This window comes from Lissotriton vulgaris, chromosome 4_1 (assembly GCF_964263255.1).
Source record: "Lissotriton vulgaris chromosome 4_1, aLisVul1.2, whole genome shotgun sequence".
In the NCBI taxonomy this organism is placed as follows: Eukaryota; Metazoa; Chordata; class Amphibia; order Caudata; family Salamandridae; genus Lissotriton; species Lissotriton vulgaris.
Window position 1 is genome coordinate 1,910,329,856 of NC_141691.1, and position 14,931 is coordinate 1,910,344,786.

General features: G+C 46.2%; 1 protein-coding gene across 2 annotated transcripts in view; it reads right to left on the reverse strand.

Moving 5' to 3' along the window:
* LOC147724708 (CMP-N-acetylneuraminate-beta-galactosamide-alpha-2,3-sialyltransferase 1-like) overlaps positions 1–14,931 on the reverse strand; it is a 237,309-nt gene that overhangs the window by 113,260 nt on the left and 109,118 nt on the right. For both annotated transcript variants that reach the window (XM_086966251.1, XM_086966252.1), the window contains exon 2: positions 7,665–8,447. In XM_086966251.1, coding sequence (XP_086822377.1) covers positions 7,665–7,973 — 309 coding nt within the window. In that variant the 5' untranslated portion in view covers positions 7,974–8,447. The remainder of the gene's footprint in view (positions 1–7,664; positions 8,448–14,931) is intronic.

Below are 14,931 nucleotides of genomic sequence, written 5' to 3' on the forward strand. Positions count from 1 at the left end.
GTCGCTTCCCACTAACACACCAAGACCAATGTCCTCTTTTGTTGTCAAGGCGGTGTTTTCTTTCGGGTGGAGTTTATGTATTTTCATTAATTTGATTTTCCGAACAAATCTATAAAAGGTCAATCCTCGTTTGTGTATAGTCGAACATTGGAGTGGGGCAAAATGTAAGTCCCAATTGTAATAGACCTTGTTCTTTCTCAGACAGAGCCCTGTCTGATAGATTGATAATGGTTTTCTCCTCCATGTTCTTCAATGTACCCATGTCCACTAGTTCCATTTGCCTCCTCATTTGCTGCGCGTCATCACTGGGGTGGAACGACCTGTTTCTGTTTTTCTTACCCCTCCCCGTTTTCCTCTTGTGGCCTCTGGAGGGTGGGTTTGTGCAGCTGGTCTCTGTCGCAGGCCCCGTATCAGTTCGTATTCGTGAAAAAATGAAGAGGAAGAGGAAATTGAGGTAGATGCTTGTTCCTCTCCACCACCATTGTTCTCCTCGCATGATGGCGCTGTGGTTCTCTGTTTGTCTCCTCGTACAGAGTCGTCTTGTGATACCTCCGATTCCTCTTTGCTGGGCTGGGACACCGTTTGTGACTGTGCCTTTGCTAGTTGTTGGCTTTTTCGCTGAGCATCACATTTCTTAGCAAAGATTAATATTCGGCCATTAGCATAGTCCTTCTCGTCCCTAATGAACTTCGCTTGTTTCCTCGTTTTGATTACGTTCTCATAATCAATAAGTCTGTTTCATCTGTTTACGCAGGTCTTCAATCGTTTTTAAATCTTTATCTTCACTGATTTTATTCTAAATGTCTTTTATTTCCTCCTGCAGTTTCGCCCTATCTTTCCATGCATGTTTCACAAGCATCTTCAGCATTCCATGGGTCACTTCGGTCATGTACTCGGACCATTCCTGGAGCAGGTCCTTGTTAGGGCTTTCGTATGAGGGAATAATAAATAGTCTGAGACATCTCGGGACTCTCTCGACTTCTAGGTATTTCTGGAGGCTAGTTGCCTCCCACCATTTGTGAATTTCCTTCTCGTATGTTTTTTCTGGAGTTAAAAATAAGTTCTTAAGAGTTCCAGGTATCGTTTTCTCCTGTGTTTTTTCTTTACTCTTTCCACTTATTTTTGACACAAAGAGATTCCCTGCAGCTTCTTCCCTTTCCGTATCTGTAAACATTCTCCAGTGCACACAATATCATCCACGTCTGGCTGAGACTTTCTTTCCTGACTGTTCGAGGTTTACCGGATTCAAGTTAAATGGCGGAGTTCACTCACCCGTTCCGGGTCCTGCAGCCTTCGGAAGCCTCCTCGGGACTGGTCCGCGTTCTCCAGGTGATTTCTCCGATTTTTCCCAATATCTTCACCGATGTGCGCGATGTCCTTTCTTCCACGGCTCGCTTAGCTCCGGTGGGGCAGACAGTATATTTAACCCAAGAACGCTCGCCCACCAACACCAAATATATATATTTTTTCTGTACAATGTTCTACTAACTTCTGTGGCCTAATGAGCGGTTTACTCTAAATGAATGTATGTATGCATATATCCATGCACTATTTGGGCGTAATGATTCAAGCCAAAAAGCAGCCAAGTACTGCTGTACAGGGTCATGACAAAGACAGGGAATGACTAATTGGAGAGTGAGCTCGTACTGAGAGTGCAGGTGCTCTCTTACTTTGTTGTGGTGTAGTGTTCTGTAAACAGACCCTCTGGGATTTCACAATCTAGCGATTTGCAAAAAAGTTGCTAAATTGGCAGTTTTGTCAAAAAAAGCCTGAGCCTTTTTATAAAAATGCCCGCAAAATTAAAAGATGTGACCCCCTCCTTTTATTGGCCCAGTCTTAGACATAGAGCCAAATAAAAGGAGGGGGGGTTCAGCGGGTAAGCGAGGTGATTGTTTATTCACCTGCCTGCTGCTGCGCCTATTCCTCTGGCCCGAGGCACCTGGATAGAGCCAGCTGCAAAGAAGAGAAGACAGATGAAGAGGACCAGAAAAAGACAGAAGACAGATAGAGATGAGGAAGAGAGAAAACGGAAGTGTAGAAAGAAGATATAAGAAAAAGGGAACACTGCTGCTGCTCGGACTAGGACACCAAAGAGGAGTTAAGTTTTGTTGCAGGCTGGCAAGATGCAGTTTCTCTGCTCTCCCCCAGCACTCCAACCATTCAAGGGCTAAAAGCAGATGGTATGACTGCAGAGGGTTTACAGGAGAGATGAGGAGCACAATGTGGTGTGGTGGGGCATGGGGCAGCACGTGTTTTTCTTTTTTTTCAAAGAAAACAAATTCAGGCCCGACACATGTGGGCAAGCAGTGGTACCCGCTGGGGGTCATTTTTTGTTTAAGAGACAGAATTTGGATACGCTGTCTGTGGAATGTGGCGGGTCCTGCTGGAGGCAATATGTTTTAAGAAAAAAATTAAGAATTTGGGCCCGCCACCTATGGACATATGCCCTCCTGCGAGCATTTTTTCTTTTTTTAAGAATTATAAATGTGGGCACGCAGTGAGACTGGCCGGGAGCAATATGTTAAAAAAAAGGAAAGCAAGTAGTTTTTTAATTACCTGAGTGTCATGTTCTTCCATGTACTTCATTGTGAGTAAGTATTCCTCATTCTAGCGTTTCCATCTAGTTTAATTTGCTCTAGGACACCCATGATTCAGTTGCTGCTGGCACTGCGTGGGTAGAATGTTTCTTCTTGTAGATGCTCAACCTTGAATAAATAACCTTTCTGTCTACATCATCCAGTGTGTACCGATCCTGTATTATTACACTGGTGAAGAGGATGGGATGCAAACCCAAGCAAGTGCATGACAGACACCGCTTTACATTTACACTACCTAGGCTCAGAAGGGTAAGAGGTTTTTGAACACTTACCGCACCTTAACGACACAGAATGTGATAGCCTCAATGAATTTGAAATTTGTTTGAAGAAATTAGACAAGCATTACCTCCCTAAAGTCAGTACCATCTTAGAATGTTATCAATTTGGGAAGTGTGTACAAAAACTCAAGAGTCTGTTGAGGTACATGTGACTCACTTGCGCAAACTGGCTTCCACCGGTAAATTTGAGAGCGCACTTGAGGAACGCATTCACGACAAGTTTACATAGAGAAGGTCATGGATGAACTATGGTAGAAGTATGACCACAAATTAGATGGGGTAATCTTGATTGCCAAGTGCATCGAGCACTCCCTTGCTTGTGTTGAGGTCATGAAAAAGGATAACGGCACTGCTAGTGATAAAGTACAAACTGTAAACAAGACTAAAGTATTAAAAAAAGTTGAACCTCATTCGTCAAAGACTTAAAGTACCTTATCAGGAAAATGTTTCCGCTGTAACATGCTTGGTCACCTGGCCAATGATAAGTCATGTCCTGCTTTGAACTCAAAATGTCTTAATTGTGGGAAAGTTGGTCATGTGGTGAAAGCGCGTAGAGCATTGAAATACAAAAAGATCAAGCGGGTGAAAGAAGTTTGGATACAAAAGGAGTCTGATTTTGATCCAGATGAGTTGCATTGTGGTCAGGTCTTAGCTCCGGTCGGTCTGGGTAAATGTAAGAGTCCTATTGGCAGTGTTCAAATAAATGGCCGTTCTATTAAAATGCTTTTTGATTCCGGAATGAAAATCACTTTGATCCCAAAAAGCTTTTACGACACCTCTTTATTGGACAAAGTCAAGGTTTTTAAACCAGATATCAGACCCCTTGCTTATGGTGGCCATCCCATAAAGTTATTTGGCTATTTTGAAGGTGACATAGAATACAGAGGTAGACTCACAGCTGGAAAGATTTACATCTCTTCCAGAGGTGACAGTATTGTAAGCTAGATCTATCAAGCTGATCTCGGAGTGATGCTAATTCCTGGTGGGATCCATCTATTGTCCTAAAGGATGACCTCTCATCATCACTTCCTAACAGCACTGCTAGGCCTGAGACCGCCACTGTTGTTCAGGTGAATGATTTGCGCACTGAGTTCGGAACAGGTCTTCACTGAGAACTTGGGTTGCTTGTCTGACTAAACACACAGAATCACCCAGAGGCCTGGAGCCACCCCTGTCACATGCAAGGTGCATAGTGTACCCTTAGTGCTAAGGGAGTCCATGCGCAACAAGCTGCAAAAGTTGAAGAAGGAAGGGATTATTGTCGAAACTGAGGCGAGCGATTGGCTGGCTCCCGTGGTTCTCGCCGGCAAGGCATCCAGTGAGGTGAGACTATGTGTGGACTTGAGGGCGCTGAACCATGCCGTTATTTCCGACAAGTAGAAGTCATCTATAGAAGGCGACCCCACGATCCTTGAAGTCTGCAAACTGGTGACTGGAGGGTGGGGAGGCTTTATGGGTCTGAATGAGGAAATACGCAAGTTCTGGAATGTGTTTCATGAGTTGTCTGTCTGCTCTGGTTAACATTGGAGGGGCACGGAGCTGGTTCCTCCGCTCTTCGTCAGGCCGAGAATTGTTCACCAAGCTCACCAGGGACATCAAGGGATCTCAAAAACCAGAGATAGGATTTGCTTACCCTTCTGGTGGCCTGGCATTGATCTCCTTGTCGAGCGCATGGTGAGGGATTACATAGAATGTAGTGCATGTGACAAGGTCTGTAATGTCTGTAATGTAATGTTGTGCGTCAAATCCCTACACGCTGTTGGCAAGAGGTAGCTTTTGACCTTCTGGGTCCCATTACGAGCAGTTCTGGGCAGTCCTATGTCTTAATACGAATAGACTTGTTCTCTAGGTGGCCGGAAATTAAGATCACACACAACACTGAAACTAAAGATGTTATCAAGTTCCTTGACAAAGTCTTCTTAAGATAAGGACTCCCGGACTGTTGCCTGACTGACAATGGGGTCCAATTGGTCTCGAGAGAGATGGAGGAGTACCAGACGAAAAGGGGAATTAGACACAAGCATTGCGCCCTCTACCATCCCGAAACCAAGGGACTGTTGGAGAGGTTTAACTGTGTCTTGAAGTAGTCCATCCAACTGCCCAAGGCCCAGAACAAGGACTGAAAGTCAGAAATAGTGGAACGTGTGATGGTTTACCATCTCACGCCCTACTCCAAAACGAGTAAGGTTCCCTATGAACTGTTTCGAAGATGGAGTCCAAATACCCACATGCTGCAAGCATGGATGAAGGAGAAAGGTATGAGTGTGGGTTTAAGTGCACTCTGATACCATCTTAAGCAGACTCTGGTGTGATGTCCTGGAAAGAAAGTCAGAACTTGAAGATAGATAAAAGGAAGGAGTATTTTGATGCCAGGCATGCTGTCTCCCACATACGTGTACAAGTGGGTGACAGAGTGAGAGTACACCTTCCCCAGAGGTCTGGTAGGGTTTCAAAGTTCTCCTCACCTTTTGTTGTAAAAAAAACTCTTTCAAAATGCTGTGAAGTTTAATGATGGTCGTTTTTGGAACGTAAGTAGGAGTGCTCCCATGCACACTAATCCTCAAACCGAGTTAGTAGTCAAAAATAAACCTTCTGAAAGCGTGCCAGCACGGCATAGGAGTTCTCGCACAGGAAGATTTCCAGAAAGGTTATGTGATTTCGTTTTGCATTAATGTACTTTTACACTCTTATATCACTGTCTTTTTCTTTCCTTTGTTTTATGTAAAGGGGAAAGGTGTGTAATGACCTGTTTGTCATGTTCTTCCATGAACTTCATTGTGGGTCTAATAATTCCTCATTCTAGCATTTCCATCTAGTTTAATTTGCTCTAGAACACCCATTATTCAGTTACTGCTGGCGCTGCGTGGGTAGGACATTTCTTCTTGTAGATGCTCAACCTTGAATAAATAACCTTTCTGTCTACATCATCCAGTGTTTACCGATCTAGCTTTATTACAAGTTTGCAGTAAAATGGCACAAAATGTTGTGCCGCTAAATTCCTAGTTTTCTGCTGCTAAATTTGCTAATATATGCCACAATATCCGGGGGGATTTGTTTGAAGAGGAGTGTCTTCAGCTCTTTCCTAAATTAGAGCATGGTAGGGCAGTCCTGGGAGATACTCTTGATCATGGGTGCATACATTGAGAACATCTATTGCCTTGTAAAGCAATGAAATTTGCAGAGCGAAAAGCTGCTTCGGAAGTGTGTAGTTATGTTTTTAGGAAATTTCCATTAAGACATCTCCATTAAAAGATAACTGGAAAAACATATCAAATCAAATAACACAGGGAATACAAGTATTTTGGATGTGTGCCATATTACACACACAAGTAAATATTAAACAATATTCAGTCTTTGCAAAATGTTTTCAATGTAGGTTATGTTGAGCAAATCAAGATCCATCAAAGCGGTCATTCCATGTCTCATCATACAACAAGCAATCACTCAAAACTTCTAATTTGAAAGGTTCATTCAATACTCAGCAATCACACCTCATGTATACATTAGAGCACAGACCATGCTCTCCCACTACCCCCCTTGCCTGATTCCCTTCCCTAACCATTTAAAAAGCTGTAGTAGTCAGAACATCCATGGCTTTCCTTGCTTGGCCAATGCAACCAGATTTCCTGCCTTGGAGTAGTCCTTAATGCTGGAGTTAGACTGAATGACAAATGCAAAAAGAACAATTGATGGACAGAATGCAGAACAATGTCATACATTCAACCCAGTACAGAGATCTGGGCCTAAATCCATTGTTTTTTTGCTCACCGTGTCATTTCACTTTAGACACAGCCATATGCAAATCAGTCTTGACCCTGCGCCCAATGGGAACAGTCCAGCCAGAACTGCCAGGCCAGGTCCTCCCTGGACTGGAACCAAGCATCCTAGCACCAGTTTTGGGCTGTCACCCCTCATCAGCCAGGATACCTTGATTCTAGTGGCATGGAGAGCACAGGACTCATGTCTGAGCATACCAATCCCACTCAGAGTGATAAATGCAAAAGGAACAATTGATGGACAGAATGCAGAACAATTTGCTCAAATGTTCCGTCCATTATCCCCTTTGGTATTGCTTTGTTCGCCCTAAGTTGGCATTGTATGCCCAGATGTGGGTCCCTTGCTCACTTTATCACTAGACTCCATCTAGCTTGGCTGATGACGGATGATTAGCCAGAAACTGGTCCCAGGATGCTTGTTTCTGGTCCAGGCAAGACATGGCTTGGCAGTTCGGGCTGGACTATTCCCATAAGGCACAGGGTCAGGCTGATTTGCATATGGCCATGTCTGAACTGGGGTGGTGGAGTGAGCTAAAGAATGATGATGGATTAAACCCATATCAGTTGCCTGGGGTGAGTGTTTGATTTGCTCAAACGTTCCATCCATTATCCCCTTTGGTTAGACTGAGGTGATAAAAACAACTCTTCATTCTCTTTGAGACTAAACTCATGGATATATCAATGATTACCGTTGAATGCAAGTAAAATCTTTAAGATTCTCTGCTTCACCCATACTCATAGCTGTGATTAAAAAAAAGTCATCTCCAACACTCTTTCCATTCTGCCAATCAAAGATCTACTCCACATCACCCTGTTGTATCCAAAGTCAGACACTGCTGTGTGGTGCACCCAACCCAGCTGCGGGTTGTCTCCCTGTAGACATCCATGTTGAGGACAACTGTCTCTAAAACTGGAAATTCGCTGCTTTTAACCATTGTGCGCTAAGTGAATGCATCACATATTTATACATTGCTGTGACATGATATGGTTCTGCTAAAACAGCTGTAACTTACCCGCCACCATCTCAACACGTCATCGGGAATCTCGCTGTTCTGTTTGGTCAGCAAGTGTGGAATAGATTCATTAAATCTCTCTTCAAACCAAGGCGAATTACTATGTTCAGCAACACACGAAGAGCAGCTGCATGGTCTTGTAGGAAGATTAACCAATCTTTTGAGCTGTATCGACCACTTCAAAAAATACGAATCAGATTGCAGGTTGTCGATAATGTAGTTGTGTGTATAAGATAACAAGAAGGTAGTCATTATTACAACAAAAAAAGTTAGTCCCAGAGTACACACTTTAAAACGTCCTTTTTTCATACCTATTGATGTTTTCTTTGGTTTCCCGGTTTATAAAAAAAAAAAAAAAAAGAATAGGAAGTAGGGCGCAGATGTAAACCTTCCTGGTATGATCCGATATTCAAGCGAGGAATACTAATTCACAAGAACTCTGAAAAACGTACTAGTCTTGCAGAACGAAATCTTAGGAATGTTGAAAATCGATTTGTATTTCATTAAAAAAAAAAATATTGACTCCCTCCCAAAATCCTTAGTATTGCAACGAAAGTCTCCTACCAGGATTTTACAAGAACAATCCATATAACCCGTTAAAATGTGATTGTGGTGGCATAAATAACTTCTCTGTGTAAGGTTTGCAGGCAAAGGATGGAAAGGGAAGGTCACTTTCTTTCGTTAATGATAATTTTTAGCAGGAGGAAATTGATGAGATCAGTGTATGGCTCCTTTAGATGATGTTTCTTGGTTTTGCTTGAACACCAGTGTTAATCTTGAAATCTGTGTACAAAAAAGAGGGTATAGTCAGACATTTGGATTGCATTACTATTAAAAATATTAAACCTGGTTGTGTGTCAGAATAGCAAGGACAAAAATACTGAGATCTACATGTCGAGGTCCATAATATTGTGATAGTAAGTTACTATTCATAACTCCGCATCTACATACTTTAAAGATTATAGTATATCGTCATGGTATATATAGGTGAGGTTAAGTATAGCAAATGTATACTTACCTATATACATATCGCAATATTATGTTCCTCGATGTATAGGTCTAGATATTTTGGCCCCCACAAGTTTTGTAGTCAATATTGAGGTGGAATACCACTGGAAGGGAAAATATTAGAGGCAAAGCTTAGATAAGAAATCATAGCTCTTTTTACACATATTAATGGTGCATACAACCCAGCATTAGATAAAAGAAGGGTACACTCTCCCAAATATGAAAATCCACCTGTACCTGGCAGGGTTATCCAGCAACAAGTTTCCTCACTTGCAATGTTAGTTTCTGCCAGACAGACAGAAGAAGCTCTGCCCCATACACATATTTTCACCCACCTTTATAATCTGACATAAGGGGTGGGGGTACCAAGTAAAGGCAGAATATCCAGTATTACGGAGCAAGTTACGAGAGTATGCACCCCAATGAAATGTAGACCAATATTTACCTACCTATAGGCAGTGTGTGTTGGAAAAACTGATTAGTCTCTAAGAGACCCAGGTGGGGGTGGAGGAGAGGTCCTGGAAACCACTGGTGCCTTTGAGAGGCAGAAGTGCAGGATACTGCTATACAGGGAAGAAACTACACCGCATCACTCCACTGAGTGGAGCAATTTCCACCTTGTGCACAGAACTTCTGGCAGGAAATAGTATATCAGGGGAAGGCCACGGTCATGAGATTGATAATATTGACCTACGATAACATCCCCTAAAGTACATTGCCTACCACTGCATAGCTATGGTAAGTGTATCATCATAATTTTTACCTCCACATCGCCTTAAAATGTAATTGTCATGTGAAATAATTTAGGGGATATGGGGGGTTACAGAGAGCTTCCCTTCCTGTTATCCCCAATCATGGTAGTAGACTGTGTGCTTCTCCCTTTCTTTGCTTGCAGTTCTTTTACCTACAACAAACATCACTACCTGCCCTGGCGGTAACAATTCTGATCCGTCAGGGTGTCCACAGCTCTCGCCGCACAGCACCTAGTGTAGAATGTATTTAATGCCAGCAGCATGGTTACAAGCAATAACCACAGATAGAGCCCTGGAACTCATATATTTTAGTGGTTGTTTTGAGAAACAAATGTGTATTGAACATGGACAGTTGCCATTTTTCAATGAACCAATATTTTACCAATTACTCATTTGATGATCCTGGGGAGTGGAATTAAGGCTTTGAAGGCAAGATGCTTTCTTCTCATTGAATTTAGGCCTGGCCATGAAATTCCTCTCCGCTCAATGAGTTTGCAGAGTTTTTCCTACTCCTTGCTCCGCGTACTGTGTGGAGCTCTGAAAAACTCTGCTCCGCTTTTTACCTCACTCGCCAGCATTAAGTTGGCAAGTGCAGAGAGGAAAACCTTACTGCAGACCAACTCCTGAGTCCCAGTTAGATTTCTCAACGTGGGCGGTCGCGGATGGCCAGTACCGCTTGCATTGAGACACCTTCCGTTCGAGTTGAGGAAGCAGCCCCTCGATTAGAACATCTGCTTGAACAGCAGAAAGAAACTGCACCCTCTTGCTTTGTGCATGGTGCCATCTGCGCTGATTTTCCAGCGTGGGACTAACAGCCGGTGCTGAAAATCAGCGCGAATGGCACGACCTAATGCATTGCAATGCACGCTTGTGGAACACGATGAAACTGGGATCCGCTGACATGTTCAATAGCTAAACAACAACACATACTCCAAAAAACAGAATTCAGCAGTCTTGCCACTCAGCAAAGCCCTTCAGCAATAAAGGTGAATTGAGAGGACCTAGCCATGACTAAAGAGTTCCCCTACCTAGTCAGTATTATCGGACATGATGGAGTGGCAGGCAGTGACATAAAGAGCAGACTGAACAAGGCCAGGAATGCCTTCAGGACACTAAAGAATGTGGGCAGGTAATCTCAGTACAGCACCAACACCACGCTGAGGCTTTGCTAGAGAAATATTCTGTCCACACTCTTGTATGGATCAAAATTCTGGTGGATGACAAAAAGCGACATCATTAAACTGTCACGCCTGTAACCAGAGAACAATTTTGTGGCTGTTCATTATCTCCAACCAGCAACTGTTCACTAGATGCAAGGAAGAAAGCATGGGCTCCAGGAGGTGGATAGGACACACCATCAGAAGAGAAGACAACAACCTCTCAACAACAGCTCTAAGTAAATTGATATGTAAATTGATACTTGTATAGCGCACTACTCACCCGCAAGGGTCTCAAGGCACTTGTACGAATAAAGCTGTGGATCCCATTCTGGCTTTCCCTGTGAGGCGTCCACTCCTGGGCACCCCCAAGGTGAAGCCAGGCATCATTAGCGTTGTGGGGGCCGTTGTGGAGAATAAGCAAGCTGTTGCCCAGAGTTGCAGAGTGAGACCCATGATTGGAATAGGCACCGAGGCGAGAATTATCAGGTCCGTGGAATTTTTGAGCCCAAGACCCGCCGAGGCAGGAATTGAACCCTGGTCCCGGGCCAGACCTCTGCATCAGGGTCTGCCGCTCGAACCATTGAGCCACACTTCTCCACTGGAGTCCACTAAGTGGACCCCAGAAGTCAAGCGAATGCCAAAGAACACCTGGTGCAAACTGTGGAACAGAAATGAAGGCCCTGAAACTCAGAAGGGGTACTATACAAAAACTTTCCCAAAACAAATGGAAGTGGAGGCCCTTCATTACTTCCAGGCAGCATAAAGGGTAGTAAGTATGTAAACCTATATATCAGCAATAGGATGTCGCAAAACACATGTGTTCAACTAAAATTTCAATAAGTGCAGAAGACATTCAAAGAAGGCAACTGCTCTGAAGTAAGCTGTACTGCTTAAAATCAGAATCAAACTCAGGTAAGAACTTCAGTGCGGCTCCTGCCTGAAAACGCATGCTGGCAGACTCGAGCAAAACTGGGAAAGGAAAGGAAACATTACTCGTTGTTTGGCTGCACACGCCTGACACCTGAGCCTTTGTAGTGGCCGTGTATATATAGACAAGTGAAACTCCCAGCCTCTAATCAAAACATGCCAAGACCTGGCGTTCACAGGGAATCATTTCATCTAGCGGCAGTGCTTGACGTCCAGCCGCTATTATATCTTTGCAAGTGAACCGAGGCAACCAGACGGGCGCCTGAATTACAGCCTTCCTGCACAAGACATGTCCTGCCGGAGTGACTAAAACACTTGCACTCACCTGGGGCCTTGGAGCCAAAGAGCATCACTTCTGGTGGGTGTCTGTGGGGGGCGCCGAGCTCAGGCTGGAGGTCTGAGCTGGCTGTACACCGCCGCGCTGAGGCCAAGTGCGTTGTAACAGGACGGTGCGCTGTGTCGGATTCTTCCAGGGCCCCTGGGCCTGCCTTGTAATGACAGCGTCAGGGTTCACCTTAGGTCTGGTAAACACATTTCACTTACACGTGTCTCCATGGTAGAGGAAGTCTGGATGTTTAGTTGCGGCTCGCAGTACTTGCTGTGCTCTTGGCTAATGACCTCGGGGACTCTGGGCCCAAGACGGCGAGCCATGGAAATGGCGTCTGCATGGGACTCACACAGACAGGGAGAAGCTGTGGACTCATATTACATATAGTAAGGACGCATGTTGGGCACTGTTTGCATTGCTGCCCCACACTGGCATCAAGACTCTGAGGGCCTCGGGTAATTCTGCACCTGCTGGTGCTGTCACCCCCACACATTGAAAGGGTGATGTTGCCCGACTTATGTAGGATTATCCTCGAACAATTGAGCATCAGGAAACACGCTGGAAAGCCGCGCGGGTTATAAGTGGAAATGCTAATAATAATACTACTCAGGGCATACCCATCCGTGGGACGGGGGATTCCACTCACAGAACCCCTCCAAAGTTCACACAACTCCCGTACGAGGCGCAAAATGAAGGCCAACTATTCGGTCTGCAGTTCGCTGCCTCCCCTTTCGAGGGGGTGTACGGATGATTCCGGGCTGCCCTCGTGGGCTGCTCACTGTATGGCTTCTGTGATAAGCAAGCCGGGGATGCATTGGTACCTAGTCGGGCACCTTGGATGGCATCATGTGGTCTTCGGAGCTCTTGTCCCATAACTCTGAGGTTTCTGATGAGCGTCGGTGCTCAAAGCCAAGAAGCCAACCCGTCTGCAAGCAAAGACACCGTAGACGAGGCAGCAGCCGGGCGAGGGCGCGCAGCGCTGCGAGGGCGCGCAGCACTGCGAGGCTGCACAGCACTGCGAGGCTGCGCAGCACAGTGAGGGCGTGCAGCGCTGCGAGGCTGCGCAGCACAGTGAGGGTGCGCAGCACTGCGAGGCTGCACAGCACTGCGAGGCTGCACAGCGCTGCGAGGTTGCGCAGCACAGTGAGGCCGTGCAGCGCTGCGAGTCTGCGCAGCACAGCGAGGGCGCGCAGCACTGCGAGGAATCGGATGCGCAGCACAGTGAGGGCGCGCAGCCCGGCAAGCGTGCGGGTGGCGCACACAGCTATGTAGGTACACACTGGCACAGGTGCCTATGTGAACACCTGAGGCACCAGGTCTCGGAAACAGCGCCTCATGGTGTTGGGTGGGCACAGGGACAGACCCCTTGCGCCACCAGGCAGCAGGCAGCAGTTTCAGGGCCATCACAAACGGGGGCAGAGGGGCCCGTGTCCCTCCTTTAAACTCTATTCAAAGAGTCATAAAAACAAGCCAGTCATATTTGTTATTATTAATGATGAGGCATCTAGAAATACCACTACAGGGTGCCAGATGCTATTCAATCTTTTACAAATATTTTGAGTCAGGGCCTGTGCGCCAGGTGTCAGCAAGTGGGCAATGGGTGTAACTATTTTTTTCTTGGCTTTGCCAAAGCAAATGACAAACCTGAGGACATTTCATATAACACACTCAACGCCTAGTGCTCAAGTTAAAGTCTTAAGGGGCCCGAGTTGTTATTGCTTTCACCCACTTAATCACAACACGTTGGAATCCCGTGAGCACCCCTTGATATCCCGCATCTCAGGGTCCTGATTTCCTAATTTTCAGAAAATTGGAGCATTTAGAAACCGACCGAAGACCAGTATCAAACGGTCTGAAAAAATAGACCATTCTGCTTAGCCTCAAAGTGCAGACGCCGATTATCTCATTTCAAAGCACTATACATATTGTTACTGACTACAATGTGAACACCGAGTAAAATTATGTGGTAATACCACACTGGGAACTACCAAGACAAGCATTAGAAATGCAATAGGTCTCGCAGCATTAGAGTTAGTGCTTTTAGAATTGTTTATGGGTTTTTTTGTAAATCTTTAGCATGAGGTTGAGGGTGAGTGAGGGTGAGTGAGGGTGAGGGGTTGAGGGTGAGTGAGGGTGAGGCTGAGGGTGAGGGTGAGTGAGGGTGAGTGAGGGGTTGAGGGTGAGGAGTTGAGGGTGAGTGAGGGTGAGGGGTTGAGGGTGGGTGAGGGGTTGAGGGTGAGTGAGGGTGAGGGGTTGAGGGTGAGTGAGGGTGAGGGTGAGTGAGGGTGAGGGTGAGTGAGGGTGAGGGTGAGTGAGGGTGGGTGAGTGTGGGTGAGTGTGGGTGAGGGTGAGGGATTGAGGGTGAGGGGTTGAGGGTGAGTGAGGGTGAGGGGTTGAGGGTGAGTGAGGGTGAGGGGTTGAGGGTGAGTGAGGGTGAGGGGTTGAGGGTGAATGAGGGTGAGGGAGGGTGAGGGGTTGAGGGTGAGGGGTTGAGGGTGAGTGGGGGTGAGTGAGGGTGAGGGGTTGAGGGTGAGTGAGGGTGAAGGTGAGTGAGGGTGAGGGTGAGTGAGGGTGGGTGAGTGAGGGTGAGTGTGGGTGAGTGTGGGTGAGTGAGGGTGAGGGATTGAGGGTGAGGGGTTGAGGGTGGGTGAGGGGTTGAGGGTGAGTGAGGGTGAGGGTGAGTGAGGGTGAGGGGTTGAGGGTGAGGGGTTGAGGGTGAGTGGGGGTGAGTGAGGGTGAGGGGTTGAGGGTGAGTGAGGGTGAGGGGTTGAGGGTGAGTGAGGATGAGGGGTTGAGGGTGAGTGAGGATGAGGGGTTGAGGGTGAGTGAGGATGAGGGGTTGAGGGTGGGTGAGGGTGAGTGTGAGTGAGGGTGAGTGAGGGTGAGGGTGAGTGAAGGTGGGTGAGGGTGAGGGGTTGAGGGTGATTGAGGGTGAGGCGTTGAGGGTGAGTGAGGGTGAGGGGTTGAGGGTGAGGGTGAGTGAGGGTGAGGGGTTGAGGGTGAGTGAGGGTGAGGGTGAGTGAGGGGTTGAGGGTGAGTGAGGATGAGTGAGAGTGAGGGTGAGTGAGGGGTTGAGGGTGAGGGGTTGAGGG